This window comes from Notamacropus eugenii, chromosome 5 (assembly GCF_028372415.1).
Source record: "Notamacropus eugenii isolate mMacEug1 chromosome 5, mMacEug1.pri_v2, whole genome shotgun sequence".
Classification (NCBI taxonomy): Eukaryota; Metazoa; Chordata; class Mammalia; order Diprotodontia; family Macropodidae; genus Notamacropus; species Notamacropus eugenii.
The window spans coordinates 419494937-419516851 of NC_092876.1; the positions used below are offsets into that span (position 1 = coordinate 419494937).

General features: G+C 35.1%; 1 protein-coding gene across 1 annotated transcript in view; it reads right to left on the reverse strand.

The window, feature by feature from the left end:
* Positions 1 to 11938: 11938 nt before the first annotated feature.
* The window catches only part of NCAM2 (neural cell adhesion molecule 2), a 287205-nt gene continuing 277228 nt past the window's right edge, over positions 11939 to 21915 (reverse strand). Inside the window, exons 17-18 of the mRNA XM_072614941.1 lie at positions 21272 to 21391; positions 11939 to 13085 (exon numbers count right to left, since the gene is read on the reverse strand). Coding sequence (XP_072471042.1) covers positions 12977 to 13085; positions 21272 to 21391 — 229 coding nt within the window. The 3' untranslated portion in view covers positions 11939 to 12976. The remainder of the gene's footprint in view (positions 13086 to 21271; positions 21392 to 21915) is intronic.

The following is a 21915-nucleotide window of genomic DNA, read 5'->3' on the forward strand; positions in this document are numbered from 1 at the left end:
TTATTGATTTTTTAGGGCTTATATTTATGTATTGAAACAGTTGAAATTATTGTCTCAATTAGCATCTTTGATAATTTCCTGTGATTTTCTAGGCAAGTCATCCTATAATCAGCAAATAAGGATAGTTCTCTCCTTTGCTTATCTTTACATCTTTGATTTCTTCCTCTCAATTCTTAGTGTTTCTAGAACTTTATTGAATATTTTGTGCCTATATTTGTTTTATAGATGTGTTTCTTGTAACCCCTTGATTGTGGGATTTTTATCCTATTTATTACTTTTTTAAGTTTTACTGGACTGTTTAATCCATTCACATTTAAGTTACGAGAGTTAGGCCATTTATTCTAATGTTTTTACAAATTGGGATTCCCTTCTCCTTTCTTTCCCTGTATTTCAATTCCTCTTTACCTCCTCATCTGTTCTCTCATAGGTTCTATATTTTGTGTCTACATAAATTATTTCTTCTTCAACTTTGACTTGATTAGAATACATTACATATTCTCCTCTATCTTCTTCCTCTCCTCTCCATTTTATGTGCCCTTCCATTCCATAATTTAGTCCCAGAAAAGCACTGATTCATCTGTAGTTGGGTGCTGTGAGATTTAGTCCATGATAAGGCCTGAAAAGGCCTGTTTCTCCACTATTACTTCTGTTTACTTTCTGCTTTCATCTTTTGTGTGCTTTCAGAAAGAAATCTCTTAATAGTTTCTGTTATTATTTTGTTGTTGTCCATAGTTGCTCTGTTTTTAAATTTTTCTTGTATTTCTGTTGTCTGAGGTGGTGAGGAACAATTTATTTTATTTTAAATTTATGATTTATTCAGGTTTGCTTTTCTGCTTAGAAATGCTTTGGATACCTCCTTTTTATTGCATGTCTGTCTTTTTTTAGGAATGATTAGGCTCAGATTTGTAGGGTATGTCATTTTGAGTTTCATTCTGAGGACCTTTAATATTTAATAACATATTGTTCCATTTTCTCCTTTAGTTTCTGGTGGGTGCAAAATAGTCTCGTTATTTTAATTTCTTTTCCTTTATATTAGAAGAGCTTTCTCCTGGTTGTGTGAAGAATTTCTTGTTTTTCCTTGGAATTAGCAAATTTAACCATTATGTTTCTTAGAGTGTACAGTATAGGTTTGTTTGTTTTTGTGTTTTTAGAAGTTCCTGGCAGTTTTCTTGTATCATTTCTTGCATTAAGGAGTTCAGGTTTTTGACTTGTCACATTCTTCTGAGAAACCATTTATCCTTAAGTTATCTCCATGCATTTTGTCTTCAAGATCAATAGAGTTTCCTTGAATGGAGATCATACTTTCTTTTAATAGTATTACTTTTTTGCTTCTCTTCTTCTAGATTGTTCTTCACTCTTGTATATTTTAATTCTCTCTGGATTTTCATAACTATTCCCTCCTGGTTCTGTTTCTACCTGTTGGATCTCTCCTTCTCAGTGTCCTTTGCTGGAGGAAGATCCAGATCATCCCCACTGACAGTGGGAATCTCACAAGACTCTGTCCATTATTTCACTTGGAGGTGTCATCACCTCACATGGATTTGATTGTCATTTCTAATGCTGATACTTCTAAAATCTATTTATTCAACCTTAACCTTTTCCTCCCAGTCCTGTTCCTAACTTTCTCTAGATTTCAAAACTATTTCCCTTCTATTGACATCTCATCAGGGAACTTTCCTCAGTGCCTGGGGCCTCCTTGTTCTGGAACAGCCCTCTTAGCAACTCTCCATGGAATATTATTCCACAAGTCCTGCCCCCCTTCTCCCATTGGTGAGTTCTTCCTGGAGCCTCCTTTTTGTAGGACTCAGGTCAGCCTGCCTCCATTCCTTTTCTCACATTGTTCCTGAATTTCTTAGGACTTCCCAACTGTGCTCCTCAATTTCTGGTACATCTTGGCTCTTCCCTTAGCAATTTTATTCCCAGAACTCTTATTTTTATCTTCCTTTGGTGTGTTGTTTTCACCTATTAGAATGTAAGCTCCTTGAAGATAGGAGCTTTTTCTTTTTGCTTGTATTTATATCCTGGAGATTTAGAATAGTTCCTGGAACCACATAGTAGGGGTTTAATGTTTCCTTATAACCTTCCTTCCCTCCTTCCCTCCTTTCTTCCCTCCTTCCCTCCTTCCTTCCCTCCTTCCCTCCTTCCCTCCTCCCCTCCCTCCCTCCTTCCTTCCCTCCTTCCTTTCTTCCTTCTTTCCTCCCTTCCTTCCTTCCTTCCTTCCTTCCTTCCTTCCTTCCTTCCTTCCTTCCTTCCTTCCTTCCTTCCTTCCTTCCTTCCTTCCTTCCTCTGACCTCCAATTACACATCTCAAACTGTGTATTACACATCTTGAACTGTACATCGTGTAGATATCTTAAACTCAACAGATCTATAACTGGGGTCATTATCTTCTCTGCCAAACCCACCCCTTTTCCTAACTTCTTTATTACTGTTGAGAGTACCACCATCCTCCCAGTCATTCAAGTCTGCAACCTAGTTGTCACCCTCAACCCCTCACTTTCTCTCACCTCCTATAATCAATCAGTTGCTAAGCCACATTCAGTGTATCCTTGTAACATCTCTCTCTCATATGCCCATTTCTCAACTCAGACAGTGCCATTACCCTGATACAGACCCTTATCACATCATACCTGGATTATGGCAACAATCAACTGGTTGGTCTCGCCACTTCAAATCTCTTCTCCCCACTCAGTTGTCAAATTGATATTCTTAAATCATAGTTCTGCGTATATTGCTCCTTTTCTCCAAACCGTATTATATAAACTCTAGTGGTTTCCAGTTACCTCCAGGATCATTTCTGGCTTTTAAAGTCCTTCATAACCTGGATCTTTCCTTGTAGAGTTGCAGACTTTTTCAGAATACGTAGTAATTCTTAATTCCTACCATGTACTACCACTTCTTGCAATTGTCCCCTCTGATCCAAGTGTCTCTGGCTTCTTTGTTTTTCCTACCACAAGACATTCTATCTCCTTACTGTGTGCCTTTTCACTGATTGTCCCCCATGCTTAGAACTATTTCACTTCTCATCTCCACCTGATGGCTTCCCTGGTTTCCTTCAGGTCTCAGTTAAGTTTTCACCTTCTTACAGAGACCTTTCCCAGTCTTCCTTAGTGCTTTCCTTCTAAGACTAACCCCAATTTATCCTGTGTGTGTGTGTGTGTGTGTGTGTATATATATATATATATACATATATATATATATACATATATATATATGTATATATATATACACCCCAATTTATCCTGTGTGTGTATATATATATATATACACACACACACATGTCTTGTCTATGCATACCTGTTTGTATTTTATCTCCCCCATTAGACTATGAGGTATTTGAGAGAAAGGATTCTTCCCCTACTTTCTTTGAATCCTCAGTGATTAGCATAGTGTCTGGCACATAGTAGACTTTTAATAAATATTTATTGATGGACTGACTGTTTGAGGGATCCCAGGAGGTGGAGAGGAGAGACAGAATTCCAGGCATGGGAGACAGCTAGTGAATATGCACTAAGTTTAGAGATGGAATGCCTTGTTCAAGTAACATCCAGTATCACTCAATTGTGGAGGAAGTAAGGTGTAAGAAGACTGGAAAGGTAGGAAGGGGCCAAGTTAAGAAGCCAAATGGAAGATTTTATATTTGATACTGGTAGCAATACGGAACCACTAGATTAGGGTTATTGAATGGGGCAGGGATGGTCAGACCTGTGCTTTAGAAAGATCAGTTTGATAGTTGAGTGGAGGATGGATTATAGTGAGGACCAGATAGTGAAAAGTGAAATTGGAGGAGAGGAGAGGAGATACTTAGTTCTTTTTTCACCCCAGGGGACTACTTTGTGAACATTGTTAGGTTGAAAGATTTGAACTTCCCTTTTATGTTAGCAGCAGTTTCCCTGGAGCAGCAGTGGCTCATGACAGCATCTGAAATTGAGAGGCACACAGAGAACACACTAGACAAACTATGGACAGGCAACCTCACAACTCTACTTGGGACACCAACTCTAGAAGCCTTCAGAGAGCTATCCCTAAGGGGGAATCTTATAAGGACCCCCTGAAAGGAGGGTCCATCATTGAAGTTGCAATGAGTCATTCTTTCCCCCACACATGGGACCCTCTTCCATTGTGTTCATTTCAGAAAAGCAACTATACAATATACAAATCCAATCCTACCTGCTCAAACAGATTTTCATATGAGATGAGAATACTACTGTATTGATAGTGCATTTTTGCTTATTGTTAATGTAATTTTGCTTCGTAACGGGAAGATCTTTCTCATCCATTAATAAGCCCATGTGACCTGCCGAGGTCACATGGAAGCCTGAGTCATATGAGTCTAAGTCACATGGGAAAGGAGGGGGTGGAGCAGGAAGGGTGGAACAGGAAGAGGCAGAGCTAGAGCAGAACTGAGAGAAAATTGGTCAGAGCAGTCAGAACTGAGGGAGAGAGAGAAAACAAGCAGCTGGCTGTGAGTGAGAGAGCCTATTTGTGATTTGTGGAAGGGAACTGGTTTGTGGGAAGCCTCATATAGGGAGGGCTTGGGGATGGTGTTGTCCTCTGCATTGTTATTGTGTATAGGTTTTTTTGTTGCTATGATGGATTTGGCTTTTTGGTATTGGGATTTGGCTTTCTGGTATCTGAATAAATGTTTTGGTTCTATCTTCCATGTAGAAAGTCTGTGGCATTTCATGATTCAGAATTGCACTGGCATATTCATGGCCACTGCAGGCGCTATGACTATCATGTTGAAGCTACAACTACCCTGAGGGAAGAAATAGTCAGCTGCCCTGTAGATACCCAGCCTACCAAAAGGAGTAGGAGTTAGGGAAGTAGCCCTTTAAATATTCATTTTACATGGAGATACTTTATGACTTCTTAAAGAATCTTAGGAAATTATTCCTTTATGAAGAAAAGGTCTTATATTTTTTTCTTCTTAAAAAACCAGTCACATTTTATATGGGATAAACCCAGGTAAGTATGTTCTGAATAATTGTTTTTGTTATTTAAACTCACAAATTCTTTAATGACATGACATATGTAGTCACTGAGGAGATAAACTCCAGCATGTGTTTGGCAGATATTTTTGGTTTATCACTCAAGAGTTATTCTCTGTATTTTCTCCTCATTTTCTTCTACACATAACCTATATTACTTCTAAGGATCTGACATTGATACTTAAACTGATTCACAAAATGTCAGAGAAATTATTTTTCAAAACATGCCTTAGAAAAGGGTTAATGTTTTGGTTTGGAGATATATTAGATGACATCTGGGTCATTTCCACCTTTGAAATTCTATGATTATTGATATAATTAAAGACATTTTGGATTTTTCCAAATAATTGAAATAAAGTTATCAAGTCATTAGTGCACTCGTTGCAGAGAGATCATTTTCCAAAATTAATATAAATGCAACACTTTATTAAAGAGAATCTTTACTATTAATTTACAAATGGTGAAGGGTGACAAATAATTTTGATATACTGTAAGCCATACTTTCAATGTCTTTCATAAATACAAAACCTCAACATTCTCAGTATAATTTTTACAGTTTAGTTTAAATATACATTTACAGCATTTCAAAGGGACATAGTATTTTAAAACAAAAAATTAACTTTGTGATATCTTACTTCTCAACACAGAATTTGAATAGTATACACTCCAAGTATATATGTTAAGTAAATTCTATTGAAAGATGACATGTATTTAACATGTACTGTACACACAATGGAAAACACATACCAAGTGTTTCAAGTATCTTTATTTCTAATAGTTTACATGTTCATAGGTCTAAAGGAAAACTGAACCATGAACAACAATATTCTTTCAAGGATCAGATTTATGATGTTTTAAACAGTGTCTTTTATGTTATGTGATACTTCCTACCTTAACCTCTTTATGATTGTAATCTGGAGTTCACTCCTGGTGCATTTTCATAAGACTGTTCTAATTGGGTAGAGAGAGCTAGTACTCAACATTGTGCTGAGTAATGAGGGGATAGAATTGGCTTAAAAATTTGGGAGAAGAGATTTTCTTTTTGTATTCTGCTTCAAGAGAGGATACTTATGGTCCCATATCTTAGGGAAAATAAAACCCCCTAGATTTTAGAAGGTAGACATATATGGAAGGTATCCCTTTTCTCCCCAATATGTTTCTGATTTCAATGTTTTTGATTTCAAGCTTGCCTACTTAAAGACCAAGGAGAAAGTTTCTTCTCCCAAGCTCTTGAGCCAATTTTGCCCTTCATGCAGGTACTAACACTGAATAATAATTATTCTATCCACAAAGGTGAAGAGTCTTACACAAACACAGCAAGCTTGAACCGAGAGGTTACACAAAATAAAATCACTGGGTCTATCTTATATTGTTAACTCTCCTGTTCTTCAGGCTGGGCTCAAAATCTAAGCTTTTTTCTCCCCTGAATTTAGTTCAACATTTCTTTCTTTTAATTTTCTTTGAAAATAATATTCACATACACCTCAGTTCAAATCTGTTTGCATATATTTAGTTTTTAATCATATGAACTCATATCAGAGTTTGAAAGATTTTTAAAATATAAACATTGATCATTTCTTAACTTAAGTGATCATGTTTAAATTTTTTAAAATGTACATTATATAGCAGAAATATTGCAATTTCTCTAAACATTTGCAAAACAGAAGTTTCTGAATACTTTATTCAACTTGTTGGCCAAATGATATGTTAAACAAAGAATTATCTTAAGATAATTTTTTAAAAATAGAATACTATAGTACAACATGCACCAATATTTATACAAAATAAAAACCAAACATTAAAATTTTTTTCACTTTATATGAAATCATTGAATTTTATTTTCAAGGGAAAATAGCTTACTACATTAATGTTTCTAGTATTGGTTTCTAATAATATGGTATATGCACTAGTAAATATCATATTATTAGAAGGTCTAATTTCACTTGGGAATATTGTCACAACTAAGGTATCTTAGTTTTGCTTGAAATATTTCCATAACATTAAACCGTTAGAATTGAAATTATTCCTGCCACTATTTTAACTTTACTAAATGTTAAATTTTAAGTTTGATGGTATATGCTCACAAAGTTTCCCTAAATATAATTTTCAATGAAAGAAACTACCTTAGGCAGGAATTAAAAAAAAACACTTCAATATATACAAAACTTTTCCTTTTAATGGTAAAAGTTAATGTTAAGATACTTCTGTTGAAAAATGTTTTCACCTCACCCAGTGCTTTATTTTTATTGTATTTAAGGGGACAGTTTGAATGTGTAGAACAGTTTGTAAGAAGAATTTGAAATGAACATTTTAATATTTCCAAATTAAAAAGCAAAATGCATTTTACAAAAAACAAATGGTATAAGTAAGATTTACCATTCTTTTAGTCTATTAAAGTCAGTGACAGAGACTCCAACTGTTGAAACTAAAAGATCAAATCTATTAATTATTCAAAGTGTATGACCTTTTAGTGTAGAAGTTAGGATGGGGAAATATAATGCCACAGCTCCATTCAAGCACCCTGGGGTAGACCCTGCAGGTTCATTCTCGTACATGCTCCATAGAGCATGCTTCAATCCAATATCCCTCACTCCCATTCCCATCAATAACACCAAGAGAAAGTTTGTGGTCTCAAATTATATTTTAAATTGAAACAGGAAAGAAAGGGTTAAATTAGGTTATAAAATGCTTTTCTTTTACCAACTTAAAAAATTTAAAGAATAATTTTTATTCAGAGTGTTGAGGTTATTCCCCACAACTGGTAAAATTTAGTTTCAACAGAATCTGAAAGAAATCAGTACACAGATACACTTTAAGAAAACAACAAAAGAGATTAATTTCTCAGTGAAAAGTTCAAGAAGGGTGGTTATAAAATCTTTGTACACCTTTAAACACTTTAAATATATACAGGATAAAACTGTACTGTAAAATGACACAAAAGGTAAATTCTTACATTTTTGTGTATTATTATGGTTAATTCCGTAGTTAACAGAATTGTTTTTTTTCATAAATTCAATTCATGAAATTACTTTTTAGCAACTTAAAGTTGCTTTGAAAAATGTGTCACAAATGATGGCAGTAATGGTAAAGGTTAAAAAACAGACCGTATTCCTTTAAAACATTAATATGTCAGCTTTTATGTAACATTTATAATGTGTCCCATCGTATGTATATCAGTTGTTAAAGTTTAAAGTTGCACTAGGACTTTATAATCACCCTATATACTTCAAATGATGTTTTAGATTTCATATTCATAAGTTTGTTTATTTACATCAAAGACTAAAAATTAAATTTCCAGTGAAAATAAATTCATGCATATCATCAAGGTCTCACATCTTTGGGCAAAAATCTATCAATTAAGGTTAAAAATATTTTAAACAAGGTCTATGGGAAAATTGAAAGTATTTTTCTTTAATAAAAGAATTTCATATCAATCAAAAGCACAAATACATATTAGTTCTTTTAGAAGAACAGAAAATACTGGCAAGACATAAGTTTTAAAATTCAAAGAATGGCACTTAATTTATTTATGAATAAAAGACACTTGCAAAATGAGTGTTTTATTAATTTCTTCAACTAAGTTTCTTGAGGGAAGACACTAGCTCATTTTTCCCCCTTTTGACCCCAGAATCTACCACAATGCCTTATAAACATTATAGGTATTTGTTAATGATTGTTGAGTGAAAGATAACACTCAATTCAGAAAATATCAAGTAGAATTTGCTATATCAATTTTTAATGCAGCTTTTTACTTTGTATTAAAGTTACAAAGACTAAATGGATTAACTCATCAACAGCATTAGGAACAACAGAATAGTAATATTTCTGATCTATCTCATGATCTGTATCAAATATATACGTGTGTTTGTATCATAGGATCCATAAAATTCCTTTGCAAATAATTTTAATAATATTATAACAAATTTATTCATGCCAGTGTGAAGGAAAATCGAGAGAGGCAACATGGAATAGTGGAGAGAGTGCTAGATTTGGAGTAAAAAAGGACTGGGTTCAAATTCTGCCCCATTTACTAGCTGTATGGTTCTGGGCAAGTCACTTAAACTCTCTGTGCCTCGGCTTGTTCATCTGTAAAATGAAGAGATTGAATTTGATGGCTTCTAAGTACCCTTACAAGACCTTATCATTCTATGACTTTACTCTTTCCTTTAATCTCTTGTTGAATGTGATTGTCATTGCCCATTTGCATTTAAATTACCAAGAACTGCTTATATTTGAAATGAGATTCTGATTTTAAAAAGTATATAATTCTGATTATTTTATCAGTTCTGTCAGTTATATTCAGTCAACTCTTCTGAAAATTTATACTAACATAACATTATTCTCAGACAGTGAAAGTGATATTTGTACAGCTATCTGTGTAACTTGTCTAAAATAAGAAAAGAAAATTGAGAAAAAATGTTATTTCAGTTCTATGTTTATCTTACAAATTACTAAGCCATCTTTTATTAGGAAACTTTTCTATTGCAGTGTAAAAAATCAGGGTTTTGTCTTGATCTTACATGGCACTGATTCTAAGGAAGAGATATGAACCACTTAGGAAAAAATAGATTATACCCAGAAATGCCTGTGTTTAACCCCAGATACTATTCATCTCAGATTGTCATCTCTTATGAGTGGCAAGAAGCTGAACTATGAATAAAAAGAAAAAAAAATTCATATACCTTTCACGTATAGCCCAAGGAAGTGAGAAAAACAACATTGTCATGAGTACAACACACAAATCTCTCCCTGTCTCTGTTTCTCAGAGTATAGTAGAAGTATAGTATAAAAATGGGCTAGAGAACTGACTGGATTCTGAGAGCTGTGTTTCAGAAAGACAAGCATTTCTTGTCAGCCCTGGGAGTTTTTCTGACTATAACAATCTGAGTTGGAAGGCCTACTTTGAATCACATTTGGGAATTCTGAAAAAGACACGCAGACTGAAAGGAAGTTCTGCATGAGCTGAGCAGCATCCAGAGTGTTAAGACAGCATTCTCAGTTCTACATAGGACTTAATACACTGAGGTGGGAAGAAGCTTCCCTTATTCAGGACTCCTTCAGGCATTTTGCAGTGAATTGTAATTGCTTCTTCAAGGACTGAGTGAAGTTCCAAAAGGTCTCCTTTTCTCCCATCATCCCTTTCCTGTGCCTGTTCAATACCAGATATTATTTTATACTCTTTTTTCTTCTTTTACATGTTTCCTGTACTTTGATTGTGCTTCATAAATAAAGAAACTTAGGTTTGGTCATGAAAATTTGTACTGTATACTTAGTCTATGTTGAGAAAAAGAGAATGGAGGTAGCTAAGGATTACTGGAGATACAAAAAAAAAATAATTATGGCAGAGAGCCAAACCTCTATCGAAATTTGACTAATTCTGATAGGCTCTGGGTTATTAAGATTGCATTAATAAATTTTCATTTCATATCAATTCCATAAAATAGCTTAGAAAGGGACCACCTGAATTTGAAGGCCATTATGTTTAATTTTAGCTAAAAATGAGCTAATTGTTATAAGAGTATGACTGATTAAATCTCCAGAGAAGAAAGGAGGAAGGACTGAAAAAATGATCACACCACAAACTACCTCCCTCCAACCACTATCCGTTAGAGGGAAGACAGAAAAGCCTTAGGAAGGGTTCAGCTTTACCCCTTTCCAGAAGGGAAAGGGAGCAGAAAGGCTCAAGCACCAGTCACCCAACTCTCTGTAGCCTAGACAAACTCATAGGTGTTACAGAGATAAAAACATGCTATCTAGACATTTCAGCTTTTCTACTTCCATCACTGTCATTAATTTGACAATTTAGAGTCTAATCCAGGAAAAGTTAATCTCCAAAAACACAAACTATCTCAATTATTTTGACTGTCAATATAACAAATTAATTTAGAAAGTTGTTAATCAAACAACTGGTTACACAGTCAAGTCTATAAAGATGGTTTAATTGATTTGCAATATGGACATAATCTATAGCAGTTTTATGGTCATAACATTCTTTCTTGAGAAAATTTCATAGTAAATATGCAGGAGTGATTTTTTTTAGCTCCAATTTCCATTTTGGAACTGTGATTAATCAGCATCTTAATGCCTTAAAAATTAGTTCTCTCTTACCAATATCCAAAATGGTAGTGGAATGGTTAAAAAAATTAGTGGTCTTTGCTTCACTTGATATTTTAGGCAATTGATTTGAAACTGAAGCTGGAGCTTCTTGCTGTCATAATACTTTATCCATTACTTTAAGACAACAAAGTTCCAGAGCAGCCATTCTTGACAGGTCTTAAAATTCACCCAATGCTCTTTTAGGATAATTTCTCTAAGCAGTCAAAGATGAAGAAGATGCCTTCTACCATTTCAAAATTAGAGTTACAGAACATCACTTGAAATGCTGAAGAGAATTTTGATACTTTGGGAGTAGGAATATTTTAAAACTTGCTCCCAATGGATATAGATATTTACATATACCTGTAGTCATGTGTGTACGTGTATAAACACAAACACATATATAGCATATATATACATGTATCTTTTTATGGATGTATTTCTATTTAGAGCTATACATAGTTAATTTGCCTTGTATAAAGGCCAAATTTAATAATCAGTCTTTTTTTTCCTTTGGGAGCTTTGCATAGTTTATAATTTATTCTGAATTAGGGACTAACATAATACTATTTTAAACAGTGACATTAGTATATCTATATTGAATATATAAGGACTTTCAAGAGAAATAATAGCTGATCAGGAGATTATATCTCTAAACTACTATATTTAGACTGAATAAAATTAATATTCATTGTAAAAATAGGCTTACCAGAAAAGTATTTTGACTTACACTACATAAGCAACCAATCAACAGGCATTTACTATGTGCCTACTCTGTGTTGGCACTGTGTTAATGTGTGAAGATACAAATACTAAGAATGAAACACAAAATAAAATATTTACCCATTAAAGTTTTTTTTGAATTTTAGTCAAATTGTATTTCTTATATTTATTTTTACCTCAAATCATTCATGAACAGACTTTAAAAGTTGGTAAAGTACAGTCTTAAAATATGCATGACAAAGATTAAGAATACATCTGTAAAAAATACAGGCAGTGGCTTTGACATATTTGAAAATCATGGCTCTTTGATCTGATAAAAAGACTGAAAACAAAATAAAATGAAAACAACTTAAATACATATATGTGTTAAGGTAAGGTAACAAATTGAATGTTTCCATTTAAACTCATTTGAAGCCCAAACCATAAGTCTGTTTTCATTTTGGTTTTTAGGTTTCAGTTTAAACATTATCTCTTCATAATGGAAACACTATGTGTCTAACAAAAAACGAGGGATTTTCTAAGTCACACATTTTAATATGGCAACAATGTTTTTCATCAAAATATAATCATTTTGATCTGCATCCCATGCTGATTAGTTTTTCACTGTATTAGAGATCAATCATGGACGTGCTCTGCAGTTACATAGAAATCTCAAGTCTTGTCAGTTATTATCATCAATAATTAGAATATCTTTCTAGGCCACAGGTAGGCCAAATTTCTCATTATAATCAAATGACCTTTAGTAAGTCTCTTCACTTTTCCTTTAAAGGTGACAATATATATATTTTTTAAAAGACCAGATTCAAGAAAACAAATTTTTTTTCTTATTAGTTTAACTTGAAGTTATGATTTTCTCTTACTTAGAATATAGACTCTGGCTAGAATTATATTTTAAATAATGCATTTCCTTATAAATTTCAACTTTGTAATAAATTGCACTACTTCACTGGATTGATCAAATGTTATCTTAGAATTGTCAGCCAGGAACACACATGGAGGCAAAATAAACAAAACTATAAAGGTATTGTGGACCAAAATAGTTTGATCATCTCTATAGAGTATTGATAGAAAAAAGGTGCCCAAGAAATTAAGGTAAGCTGTATAGTTTTGGTTACAGGGTCACTTCAGTTTGAATTCGCCGTTGTTTTTGCTGAGATAGTCTTCTTGTTACGCTTTGCTATCTTCTTTTGACTGAGTTATATCAATGGAAATTTTCCCTTCTATAATTTCTGGGTTTAAAACCTCTTTTTCATTTTCTTCTTTTAATGGTAGTTTTCTGGATAGAAATAAGAAAAGAAACAGCTCTTTAAAAAGTAATTGAATCAATATGTCCTCATTTCATAAATTGCTTGGTTCAGTCAAAGGAATGCTGCAATTCTTTAGGATAGAACATCATGATGATGACTGAGGACCACTACCCTTTGTGAAAAAAACCCCACAAGGATATTTTACATAAATGTGGATTAGAATAAACTATCTTCATCTATCTCTAGGACTATATTTTAATAAGAAATAGCATTAAATTTGACAAAAACATTAGTAAACTGACATTAAAAATTGACCATCTATAAGCACTTATTAAGTGTCTACTACATCCGTCAGTCAACAAATATTTATTAAGCATCTATTATGTGCCAGGTGCCAGGTACTGTGCTAGGTGCTGGGAATATCAAGAAAGACAAAAGACAATCCCTTTTTTCAAGAAGCTCACAGTCTAATAGAGAAGACAAGATGCAAATAACCATGTACAAGCAAGGTATGCACAAGATATATTGAAGATATTCAACAAACAGAAGGCACTTAACAATAAGGAGAACTGAGAAAGGCTTCTTGTAAAAGATTAGATTTTGCTGGAACTTGAAGGAATCCAAGGAAGCCAGAAGGTAGAGGTCTCTTTTGCCCTTTGTGGTTAAACACCTTGAGGAGGGCATCTGCAATAGAAATGTCCATGTCCCCTGCTCTCACTTTCTTCTCAACCCTCTATAATCTGACTTCAGACCTCGTCATTCTGCCAAAACTGCCCTCTCCTAAGTTACCAGTGATCTGAATCGACAAATCCAGTGGCCTTTTCTCGATCCTTATTTTTCTTGACTTCTCTGCAGCCTTTGGCACTACTGATCACCAATCCTCCTCTCTAGGTTTTTTGGACACCACTCCTGGTACTGTTCTCATGTATGGGACTGCTTCTTATCAATCTCCTTTGCTGGATTCTCATCCAGATCACACCCAATAACCATCTGTGTCACACAGGACTCTGTCCTAGGCACTTTTCTTTTCTCTCTATACGACTTCACTTGGTGATCTCATCAGTTCTCATGGATTTAATTATCACTTCTCCACCGATGATTCTTAAATTTAATTATCCTATTCCAATCTCCTTGCTGACTTCCATTTTTGCATCTCTAACTGCTTTTCAGATACCTTGAACTGGATGCCAGTAGTATACTTGTACACTGTCCCACCCCCCAACTGCTCTGCAATCATTTCACTGGATGTCCCCCATTCCTAGAATGCTCTCCCTCTTCAACTTTGTAAGCATTTATTAAATGCCTACTGTATGTTAGGCACTATTGGAAGCCCTGAGGATACAAAAAAGAGGGAAAAGACAGTCCCTGCCCTCAAGGAGCTCACAGTCTAACAGGGGAGACAGCAAGCAGACAAACAAGCTATATGTAGAATAAATAGGACATAATTAACAGAGAGAGGGGGCACTAGAATTAAGAAAAGCTGGGAAGGGCTTCCTGTAGATTTTAGTGAATTTTAGACTGGACTTGAAGGAAGCCAAGGAAGCTGGGAGGCAGAGGAAGATCATTCCAGGCATGGGGGGAGCAATCAGAGAAAATGTCCAGAGTTGAGAGATGACATGTCTTAGGTATGGAACAACAAGGAGACCACTGTTACTGGACTGAAAAGTACATAGGGCAAGAAGTGCAAAAGTTCAAGAATATTGGAAGGCTGGGGGTGGGTGGTGTTGAGGGTAGGCTGTAAGGTACACTGAATGCCAAACAAAAAATCTATATCTGATGCTGGAGGTGATAAGGGGACAATGGAGTTTACTGAAGAGGGGAGTGGCATAGGGGGAAATCACTTTGGTGATTAAATGGAGGATGGACTGGAGTGGAAGGAGATTGGTGGCAGGCAGACTAATGAGCAGGATATTGCAATAGTACAAGCATGAAGGGATGAGGGCCTACACCAGAGTGGTGGCAGTATTAGAGAAGAGAAGGGGGCGTATTTGAGGTATGTTGCAAAGGTAAAATCGATAGGTCTTAGCAACAGATTGGATATGGGGGAGGGGATGAGAGATAGAGAGGAGGTGAGGATGACACCTAGAGGGTCCAGCCTGGGGGACTTGACAATAATAGAGAATTTAGTAGAGAGGTGGTGTTGGGACTGGAAGCTCAATTCCGTGTGGACAGTCTCGGGCAGGTAAAAGTGGGACTTCTAAATCTTAGAGTCTTACGAGGCCCTCCATGAACAGCGGGGGTTCGAGAAGGTCAGACTGAGCTAGCTCGGCTAGCTCGGGTATTTCCGCCTCTCCCCCGGAGATACCTGATGGGTGGAGTCTCCCTGCCCTCGAGGTCGTCCCGGATTGGAGCACACCTAGTTACCTAACAGCATGGTATTGAGATGCAAACTGTGTGGCTGAAGATTAAGTAGGATTGAGGAAGCCAGAAAGCTCTCTCTTAGCACGTGTGGAGCCAAAGAGGATAGTAGGGCTCCGCTTCTTTTCTTTCCTCTCTCCCCTCCCCCTCTCTCCCTGCTTGTACTTCTACTTCCAATCCCTTAAGCTTAGCCTCCTTAGGAAATCTCCCCCTCTTCCTCCTAAGGAAGACCCCCCTGCACTTGTAAACTAGACCCTGAAATAAAGCTCAACCCCTGTTCAACTCTGGAACGTCCTTTCTCTCATACGTTTATCTGGTTTGGCCAACCGAAGACCTGGGACAGGTAAGAAAGACTCGGGTAGCCCAATACAGGCCTCTAGGCTTGGCAAGGTGGGGTTTAGGAAAAAGATGATGAGTTCAGTTTTGGATATATTGAGTTTAAGATGATTACAACTAATCTAAATTGAGTGTCCAGTAAGCAGTTGGAGGTGTGAGTTTAGGAGTCAATAGAGAGGTCAGAGCAGGGTAAGCATCTTATGATGAAAATCATCAACATAGAGAGGATAATTGAATCTTTGGAAGCTGATGATATCATCAAGAGGGAGAAGAGAGAGAGCCCAGGATGGAACCCTGTAGGGCCTGCAGTTAGAATACTGACAGCCAGGGTTTTAGATTCACTAGGTTGGAGACAGTATAATCTGTTAGTAGTTTGTTAATCACTGACTAATGAGATCAAGTGGGTTATTAATATCACTAATACTAAATATTTTAATGCTAAGAAGAAAGTTCAATACCAATTAGATGTTATTTCATTAGTCATAATATTAACTACTAAGGGAAAGGATACTATATGGACTCTAGCACAATAAAGCAAGCAGTTTAGGTCTGCTTAAAAGCAAGAAAGGGAAGCAAAAAGGTCATTTATTGAGCTATGAGTGACTAAATTGTTGGGTGATTTTTAACAAATGAGCATAGAAATTCAACAATTATCAATATTTGAGCATTCAAACAAGCAAAAATTATTTCAAAGGAAGTAGTCTGACTTGTAAGGAAACTCATAGGAGAAGACTATTACAGTTTTAAAAAAAGGGAAAAAAATAATTTTTTTCCCTAATGGATACCTGAAAACTAAAATATTCACAAATAAGTGTCCTGGATGAGTATCCCTCATGGGTCCCTAAATATAGAGAACCCTAAAATTATCTTAGATATCCCCCACTCTAGAACAGAGGCCACTTCCATTTTGAGGCCACTTCCCCAAATGGGAACTCACTTTCAGAGACTGGGATCCACAGAGGGCTAACTATGTTTTTGCACAGTGTTTCAAGCATAACCCTGGGGTTTCTAAATCTGGAAGTAGAAACCAGTATTTTTCTTGTCAATAATAACCATTTAATTCCATCAGAAAATGCATTTACTAAGAACACTTCATACAAAAAAACCTCCAAATCATGGAGCATATGCTTTCACAAACACACTTCAAGTTCCTGGGAATAGTGGGCACTAATTTAAAGTACAATGGTAATAAGGCACATATGTGGCAAAGTGGTAGCTTATAACTTATGGTTAGTGGAAACCTTTTTTTCCCTTTATAGTTTCCTCATAAAGTTTACTTTAAGTTCCCTCTTCTGGATTCCAAGGGTTGGTACTTTGGACCTTAGTCCATAGCTGGTACTTTTCTCCATCATGAAGGGTAATTCTCTCTGAAACTGCTTTCTCCCTTTTGCTTGTCTTCTGTATGTATTGGCTGGATGGACTATGTCCTACTAGTTTTGTCTCTTCTCCCTTCCTCCCACTCAATCCCATAAGTTTATTTTTGGATCAATACTTGACATACTCTGATTTTTTTTTGAGTTCACCTTAGACTAACTGCTCTTTTTATACATAGGCCCAGAGCTGTGTTGTGTCTGAATTTTTTAGCCAGTCAAAAGATGTTGCTTAGGTGGCATTATTTGACTTCATTCAATAGTCAAAATCATTAGAATCCTCTGAAATTGATTAAGGACTTATTCATACTTTTACACTTTTGACTGATTAATTCAATTGAGACATCTGGGTCTTCTGTGATTACTCTGGAGGAGAGATACGATATCCATAGGCAAGACAGAGGGTTCTGGCACCCTCTACAAGAGTCCCTGGGAGCTGTGAGATGGCTACAATGAGAATGTCCCTCCCACTTCCATGGAAGAGAAAATCTTCTAAAAGGAGAATTCTTGTGAACCTGGGCTGAGTGGTGGAGCAGGATTTGGAAAAGAATGAGAAGATGAAAGTCTCCCATTTGGGTAGAGCTCAGTGTGGCTATGGCTTCTGATGTTGCTGTTATCTGGATTGATGGTGAGATACTGGATACAGATTTATAGGTGAATGATGTGGAACACCAAGGACTAATGTGGAATGATGGTGGCTGTCTCTGATGCTGAGAACTAAATGGGTGAAACTTTAAGCTCCCTGTCCTTTACCTTATTCTACATCTCTCTGCCGAGCCTAAATCACACTCCTTAATAATCATGATGATGGTGATGATAACTGGCATTGATATAGCACTCTGAGAGATACAAAAGGCTTTTCAAATATTATCTTATCTTCACTACAACCGCGGGAGATAGATGCTATTATTATCCTCATTTTATAGAAGATGAAACTGTGAGAATTGATGAATAGATGAATGGAATAACTGTTCATATAGCTGATTTGGAGATGGATTTGATTGGTTTAATATCATCTGACTAGCAATAAGTTTTGATTTGTGTTTCATGTTTTAACTTCATTATATTGTTTTATGTTGGTTATACTTATTAGTTTCTGCTTTGTGGCTGACACAAGCTGACAGAAATGATTCCCATATTTGATCACTAATTGACCCACCTACACAAGCTAGTTTAAGCCAGTTTTATTTAGGTAGGATCGGTAAGATTCCCCTAAGAATAATAGTTTGGCAAACTTTCCTAATTATAATGCCCTTGTAATTGATAAGGGTTTGAGTGTCTATAACTGCTGTATAAATGACTGCTCTGAAGGTCTCCTCCCACTTGGTCTTGTGAATCTTTGGTGAAACAGCAACCAAAGAAAAGAACAGAAACCTGAGTTCTCAACTGAGTGGCCTCCCACTTTAGATCTGTATCATCTTCTTTGTTTTCTGGGGAGACTGAAGGACTAGGGAACTACATGCTTGTATGTTAGAAAGTAAAGTGCCTGAGTTTCTTCTGTACCTCACTAACAATCTCCTCACAGAAACTGAGGCTGAGAGGTTACAGGGTCATGTGGCCAGTAAATTGCAAAATTTGAATTTAGGTCTTCTTGACTGCAAGTCCACTTTTCTACTAGCTCCCCTACCTCACAGATGTTTGCTTTTCTAAGATGTTTGCTTTCTGTTTTCAAGAGAAATCAATTGCTCTAAGACTCCTTGGTTACCTTTTCTGGTATTGGTTTTGTGTTTATATATATGGAGAAGTGAGTGATGCATGGCTAAGGACTTTGAGAGGAAAAAGTTCTTATAAAAAAGGTAAGAAAACTCTTCTTATTTGGTGATACATAAGTAAATTAGGATGACTAGCTGAATACTTGGGGCAGATGCAAGAAATTTTTACTAATGTATTATTACAACTCTCCAAAAGAAAAGAAAGATTAAATGAATTAAATGAGATACCCTAGATAAAAAGGGATAGTCATATTTTGATGGAAGGAGTTGGGAAAGAGGGGGTTCTGTTTTCATGAAGTTATGGACCAAAGACAGAGTGTTCTGGGCTTCTTTTCATAATAAATATCCTCATCAATTGTGTGTGCATGTATATAAATGTAGGCACTAAAAACACCTGTTACTATATATACATATGTATGTTTATATATGCACATACATGTGTATATGTGTAGTATATATATTGTATACACACACACACATCCTGTCTCCATTGATGTGTGTGCACTTGTTTTATTTAAGTGACAGAGCAGTGATCCTGAGACAGATACTTCAACCTTGGATGCCACCAATACGGTAGGAGATCTACTCCTGGTTGAGCTTGCCAGAAGACATGGAAGAGCTGAGATAAAACGTCAAGTGTCATCTTAGCAGTCCTGAAGCATGCTTTGTATTTTGATGGTTTTAATGTGTCAACTTCCAGATAGGTATAACAGTTATCAGTTTTTATATCTTGTTATAAGTCTTTCTATCAATATGGTTTTTGTTACACATTTCCTTTGTGTATAAGATATCAATAGATAGCAATACCTGATAAGATATAAACAGATATCAATACTTGATACATTGAGTACACTACTATCCTCAAATTAGACCTTAGTCAAATCTCAGCGCTAAGTAATTTCCCCCTGAGGTTTGGGGTGTACTAAGCCAAAGAGTATGAGCAAAGAGGACAAATTCCTCCAAAACTTGATCTGGTCACAGCTCCAGAGCTAAGAGAGGACCCCTTAGTGGAGAGAGAGAGGGTTCAATGACACTATCCTCTGAACCTAGTAGCAGTTTGTTATATTATACATAAAATAACAATAACAACAATGATTATAAAAATAGCTAACATTTATGCAGCACTTTAAATTTTGCAGATCACTTTGCATATATTTTGCATATATGTGTTCTATTTTGATATCCCCTACTCCAGATAGTAGCTTGATTCTCTTTTTAAAAATGAATTTGTTCTTCAAACAAATAGAGATCTAAACAACTGAGGGAATAATAATTGCTCATGGGTAGGCAGAGCCAACATAATAAAATATGATAATACAACTGAAATTAATTTAATTAATGTTATACCAATCAAACTATGAAAAAATTATTTTACAGAGTTAGAAAAAAACAATAACAAAATTCATCTGGAGGAACAAATGATCAAGAATATCAAGGGAATCAATGAAAAAAATGGGAAGGAATGGAGGTTAGAAGTACCAGACAGCAAATTACAAAGATGTAATCATGGAAACAATTTAGTACTAGATAAGAAACAAAGTGAGTGATCAATGGAATAGATTAGGTACACTATATACAGAAAAAAATGAGCACAGTTACTTAGTTTTTTATACACCTAAAAGTCCAAGCTATTGCTCTAAGAACTCACTATTTAGAAAAAAAAAACTTCTGGGAAAACTGGAAAGAAGTCCTCAGAAACTAAGCAGAGATCAATATCTCACATTGTATATACACTAAGATAAGAAGGGAAATAATTAACTTAATCTAATGCTAATGTAAATAAGATTATAGTTCTAGTTTTATCTTTATTTTTAAAAATATGTCAAGCACTAATGTGCTCATTAGATCATTTCTATACCTGGAACAGACCTTATAGTTCATGAATATGAATTCTGTTTTCTTTACAAGTCACTAACCTATTATTTCATTTACCAAATATTGACAAAATTGTCATTAATATAGATATGACACAATAAGATTTTTTTGTCATTCTTCTTTATAAAACTTCAGTTCTCTTGAATACCTAAATTCTGTGATTCTAAGTTCAGAACATATCAGTTTCAGGATATAGAATACCCAAATGGGTGTTTTGTCAATTAACACTGCACATTTGAGAAGGCCAATTATATTTTTCAAATGTCTATTATTTATGATACAAAATTAGTGTTTATGAGCAAAACTCTGTTCCCAGTTGACAACTTAAAAAATCTGAATTAGAATTTAGTAATATATGTTGATAAGAGATTTCTCTCTGGGCATTTTTTAGAAACAAATTGTTATGCTTTTCAAAGGACAATGGGCCCTTGAAGTTCATAGATAAAATACTTCTAAAGTAACTTTTAAAAAATAATTTAATTTTACTTGCATGAAATCTTTAAAATAAAATAGGGATCTCACTAGTGCTTATTCAAATAAAATTTAAAATTCTAAGCTACATACTCAGGTTCTGTGAGTGGAGTTGTTTCATTTGGTTCATTTATTGGGCTTCCATCTTCATGACTGGTAATTCTTTCATCCTCTGTTCTCATTTCCACTATTGGCTCTTTTGATCCATCTTTCCTAAAAAGTATTGAAAAAAAAACTCAACCTGCATAATGTAATCAAAATATCATTCATTTTGTGACACAACCTAAATCCCAAAGAACAACATTTCCAGATTTGAAGAAGAACCTTCAAGAAATTTGTCTCTTAAATAAGTTCTCAAAAGATTATGGCTCAGTACAGAGAGGAGATAGAAATAAAGTTACTAGAAACATACAACTTATTAGAAAACTTCATAAAAACAAAACATTCAGAAATTTTGAAAAGCATTTTTTTCTGCTGCAGCTTTCTGGATATTTTATATATATACATATATATATATATATATATATACTCTTTATAAAGAAGAATCAGATTATATCATTTGAAGGCTGAAAAAGAGATCTTCTAATTCAATCCTTTCATTTACTGATGAGGAAACTAAAGGCCAGGGAAGTGAGGTGACCTGCCCAGGAAATCAATGGCAATGTGAGAATTAGAGCCCAAACTCCCTAACTTCTAGGTCACTGTTCTTTCCAGTAGATTATGCTGAGTTTTCTCAT